Below are 5,072 nucleotides of genomic sequence, written 5' to 3'. Positions count from 1 at the left end.
TAAAGTATCTTCTCATACAGCCTCAGGGTCCCATAGCCTGCCCCTTCCTGCACACTGCTGCACTACATAACCCGTTATATGTTATATCCTAGAGGGGCGCATCCACATACACGCTCTCCTGTCCCCAGGAATACCACTGCGGGTGATAATATATAATCAGAGCTTCACAAGTGACACACTCCCATACTCACAGTAGGCCTCATACAGTACACACAGGAAGACAGAGCTGCACTCTCTGAAGACTGAATAATTGTCCCCCTGTATGCCCTCTGCCCTCTCCACACCACAAGAAGGAACAGAAACAGGGACAAAGTATAGTTTATCACTGACTGTAGGGTCTGAGGAGGGATTGATTGACCACAGTTATGGGGCTTAGGGCCTCAGGAACACCTTTCTTACTACAATTAACCACCCAAAAGCCTTCATCCCTGGAGTAGGAGGAAGCTCAGCTCTGGGACTTGTTATTCTTCCTTAGAGCCCTGTTTGCTGCAGGATGGGGTGATTGGTGCTGCTTCCAGCTCAAGGGACCTTAGTTCTTGTCTTGTATAGGCGGAGAGAAGAGTGAGGAGGACCTCTTAACTCCAAGCGGAGTGAACAGGAAGCAGAGAGTCTACATCAGTAGCTTCTAGGGCCAACTCCTCTGTCGCCTCACCTATGGCTGGTTGCTTCTTGTAGGAGTATAAGACTGTGGGAGGGACTAGGCCGCTGGAAATTTGGCACATATATGTATTTGTGGCTGTGGCTGTGTGTGTGTGTGTGTGTGGTGTGTGATTGGGTGCCTAGGTGTAGAGTATGTTTCCCTGTGCAACAATAAGTATGAAACATACCAATGAGAATGTTTCTTTGTACATGGATATTTCCAGAAGATTAGATCTATGTTGAGGGTATACATGTATTTCTCTGTGTGTTTGCATTTGAAGGAATTTGTGCCTGTAATATTCAAGTGGGGATGGCTTTGTACGACACAGTGTTGGAATAACTATGAAGGAAAGAGTTTTCAAGATATGAACTTTTAATGACTGTTTGTTGAATAGAGCCCAGATTCCCCCACCTAATACCCAAGGCACAGAGAATCCTTTTCATTCCCAGAACCAAACTCCTTAAACTTTCCTCAACTGATTTTTCAACAGTCTTCTCAAGCAGTTAAATGGTCTCATTGGAGTGATGAGGATCCCTGAGCTCTTTTGACTCATATGTCTTTGCATACATTTGCACCCAGCCCAAACCAAATGCCCCTTCCTCTCGATTTCCACCCATATTGCCAGGCCCAATTCATTTGGTGCAAGGCTTGTTAACTGTATCAGAAAACCGGTGAAGTTCTCTAAGATTTTAGACGATGCCTTATCCACTTCCATTAGCCTGGGACCTCCAAGAAGGCCATAGTTACTAGAAGGAGAGCCTAGTCTGCTAACCAGGCAATCACCTACCCAGGAAGTCAGCCTTTAGTCTTCCTGTAATCTTTCTCCTTGAGGGGTGTGTGTGTGTGTGTGTGTGTGTGTGTGTGTGTGTGTGTGTGTGTGTGTGTGTGTGTGTGTGTGTGTGTGAACAAGGCTAGCTCCTTGACAGAGGATCAGGAAAGGGACCAAGAGACCCCATGGGAGTCCTCCATATTGAGAGTCAGTTACAATTCTTCCCTTAGCTGTAATTAGGAAACTGAAAGGGGAACCAAGCAGAAGCTACTATTTGGCATTGGCTCTGCTTCATTCCTGCATGGATGGTGCTTTCCTGGCAGGCACAGTACCTTGACCCTAGCCAATGTGGAACTGACCAAGAAGACATGAAATCTATAAAAATTGTGAATGCTGGATGGATGAAGTTTTCAAAAGCACTGGTTCTGAAGGGTCTGTTGCAAGCCAAGACTTGGAACACTACAGTTACCATTACTCATGAGGTTAGGACCACAGCATTCCCATTTATAATCCTAATCCTAAGGCTGGATGTTGTGATCTTAGCAGAAACAATGATCATAACATGCTAACATGAGCATGCTCATAACTCTAAATTAAATATAAGTAAATTCATAAAGAAATCACCACTACCTTTAAGAATTAAGAAACTCTGATGGGTGATAATGGTTTATACCAGTAATCCTAGCTATTCAGGAGGTTGAGATCTAAGAACCATGGTTTGAGGGCAAGCTGGGCAGGAAAGTTTGTGAGACTCTTATCTACAATCTCCAGTCAACCACCAGAAGTGGAGCTGTGGCTCAGTGCTAGAGTGATAGCCTTGAGCAAAAAGGCTCAGGGACAGGACCCAGGCTCTAAATTCAAGCCCCAGGACAGATACACACACACACACACACACACACACACACACACACACACACACACACACACACACACACACACACACACACACACACACACACGAAAAAGAATTAAGTAATTTTAACCATTATGTATAACCCTAAGCAAGTCTTTAATTATGTCAATAATTAAAATATTCTCTTTTTTTGCCTGTCCTGGGGCTTGAACTCAGGGCTTGGGCTCTGTCCCTGAGCTTCTCTGTGGTCAATGCTAGTGCTCTACCACTTGAGGTCCAGCACTGCTTCTGGCCTTTTTTGTGTATGTGGTGCTGAGGAATCGAATGCAGGCTTTCATGCATGCTAGGCACGCACTCTACCACTAAGCCATATTCCCAGCCAATTAAAATATTTTTGTGCTTAGCTCTCTTCTACTTCTAAACCCATTTTTAATGTAATAACTACACTGCAACTTAAACATATCGCAACTGGTATCCATACAGCAACTTAACTTACATCTACTATGAGTTCTAATTAAAATTCTAGTTTAACCCAGCAATGCAAATAAAACCTGAATTCCAATCTTAATTAGCTCTGCACTAACACTAACCATAAACTATTTCTATTTTTTCTAACAAATCTCAAGTTTACCTGAACCCAACTGCTAAATTTATCCCAGATCTGCTAGTAATAAGGACCAGACCAAATCATCCAATTTCTGTCATTTTAATGTCATCCTAAATTGCTCAATGGCTTCCCAACTCTAGCTAACCCTAACCCTAAACCACCCAACCTAAACTGTAATCCTAACCTTACTCTAATCACAGTCATAATTCTCACCTGAATGTAACTTTGGCCACATTCGAACCCCACTGTTGTATTTTAAGAATGACCTTGTATGTGTCCTGGTACTCTTAGGGCACTGTATCGAGAGGTAGAGCATTCAGGCTGAAGGGACAGTCCTTTGTCTCACTTTGTGCACTGGCACAAGTGGACTCTGAAGATGCTCCCCTTAAAAGGAGAGCAAAGAGGGCTGGGAATGTGGCTTAGTGGTAGAATACTTGCCTAGCATGTATGAAGCCCTGAGTTCGATCCCTCAGTCCCACATAAGCAGAAAAAGCCAAAAGTGGCGCTGTGGCTGAAGTGGTACTGCTGGCCTTGAGCAAAAGAAGCTCAGGGACAGTGCCCAGGCCCTGAGTTCAAGCCCCAGGACTGGCAAAAAAAAGAGAGAGAGAGAGAGAGAGAGCAAAGAGTATTTTCACTAGCCACTAAAACACCTAACACAGAAAGAATCTAGGAACAATTGGAAATAATAGGGCTCTCATTCATTTTTGGAGATCAGCCTCTTATAAGCACAGATGACAAGTTAGAATATGTTACTTCACCTGTCACTCCAGGAACTCCCCATTCTGAACTCCCAAACCTCAGGCAGGTCCATAGCAACATTGCCTGGTCTTGGTTCCGGCTCTAGGCCTCACCCTAGAGTACCCCAGATTCCTGCTTCCATTCCATATGCCTCCACCTCCCTTAATAACCCCCAAGTCCCTTTAATAATGACAAGAGACATTGAAGCCAGAGGAGCACCTATCTTTATGTGTCTCAGTGAATGAGACAGAGAGAATGTCATCATCTAGCCATAGTCAGACCTAAGTAGCCTCTTGAGACCAATCTCGGGTAGCCTGCCCTGGACAGCAGAACCGACTCCAGGTCCTCCGGACAGCCTCCTTCACCTCCTTGTTGCGGAGGCTGTAGATGAGTGGGTTGAGGGCTGGGATGACAAGAGTGTAGAACACTGATGCCATCTTGTCATTGTCCAGGGCATAGCTGGAGCTGGGACGCAGGTACATGAAGATAAGAGTCCCATAGAGCATGGCCACAGCCGTGAGGTGTGAGCCACAGGTGGAGGCTGCCCTTCGACGGCCCTCAGCTGAGCGCATGCTGACCACAGCCCCAGCAATGAAACCATAAGACACCACAATGGCCAGCACCGTGGCTGTCTGGATGAAGCCACAGATGGCAAACAGCAGGAGTTCATTGAGACTGGTGTCATTGCAGGAGATGGCCAGCAGGGGGGGGATGTCACAGAAGAAGCTGTTAACCTCCCTGGAGCTACAGAAGCTCAGGCGGAAGGTGAAAATTGTGTGGACAAAAGCACTCACTGCCCCACCCAGACCTGAAGCTCCCAGCAAGGCCAGACATAGCCCCCGAGACATAACCGTTGTATACAGAAGAGGATTCCCGATGGCCACATAGCGGTCATAGGCCATGGCTGCCAACAAGCAACATTCTGCATCAGCCAGCCCTGCAAAGATAAACATCTGGAGGGCACAGGCTGCGTAAGGAATAGTGGCATAAGGCCGCAGCAGGTCCACCAGCATCTTGGGGCCAATGGCTGATGAATAGCAGGCATCTAGTAGGGACAGGTTGGCCAGGAAGAAGTACATGGGTGTGTGGAGCCGAGTATCCACCCAGATCAGAAGAACCATGCCCATGTTTCCCAGCAGACTGACCACATAGACTGGCAGGAAGATGAGGAAGAGGGTTATCCGCAGGTCCCAGCGGTTGGTGATGCCCAGAAGGATGAATTCAGCAGGGGCAACCCTGGCCCACGTGAAGTTCTCTGGATTCATTCTGCTGAACAGACACTGAGGAGAAACATAGCAAAAAATGAGAGACAGGCCAGGCCAGTCACAGAGGAGAAAGTACTGCATCTTGGGAGACAGGAAGCCTTAGATTTCAGTCTAACCACAACCAAATTGCTGTGTTACCTTGGAAAAGCTGAATAACTTCTCCTAACCTTTGTTTCTAACACTGTAAAGTCACTGAAATT

The 5,072-nt window shown here is 46.3% G+C and overlaps 1 protein-coding gene across 1 annotated transcript; it reads right to left on the bottom strand.

The window, feature by feature from the left end:
* Positions 1-3,888: 3,888 nt before the first annotated feature.
* Positions 3,889-4,872, bottom strand: Or5c1 (olfactory receptor family 5 subfamily C member 1). Its single transcript, XM_070005109.1, has one exon. It carries the CDS (start codon positions 4,870-4,872, stop codon positions 3,889-3,891), a length of 984 nt encoding a protein of 327 aa, XP_069861210.1.
* Between the last annotated feature and the right edge of the window lie 200 nt (positions 4,873-5,072).

Source organism: Dipodomys merriami, unplaced genomic scaffold (assembly GCF_024711535.1).
Source record: "Dipodomys merriami isolate MVZ:Mamm:240054 unplaced genomic scaffold, mDipMer1.0.p SCAF_11, whole genome shotgun sequence".
NCBI lineage: Eukaryota > Metazoa > Chordata > Mammalia > Rodentia > Heteromyidae > Dipodomys > Dipodomys merriami.
Note: the sequence above shows the minus strand (reverse complement) of the source record. Positions and strands in the feature narration are given on the sequence as shown.

Excerpts from the sequence above, each read along its gene's own strand:
- Or5c1 (XM_070005109.1), bottom strand. The coding sequence starts at position 4,872 with ATGAATCCAGAGAACTTCACGTGGGCCAGGGTTGCCCCTGCTGAATTC.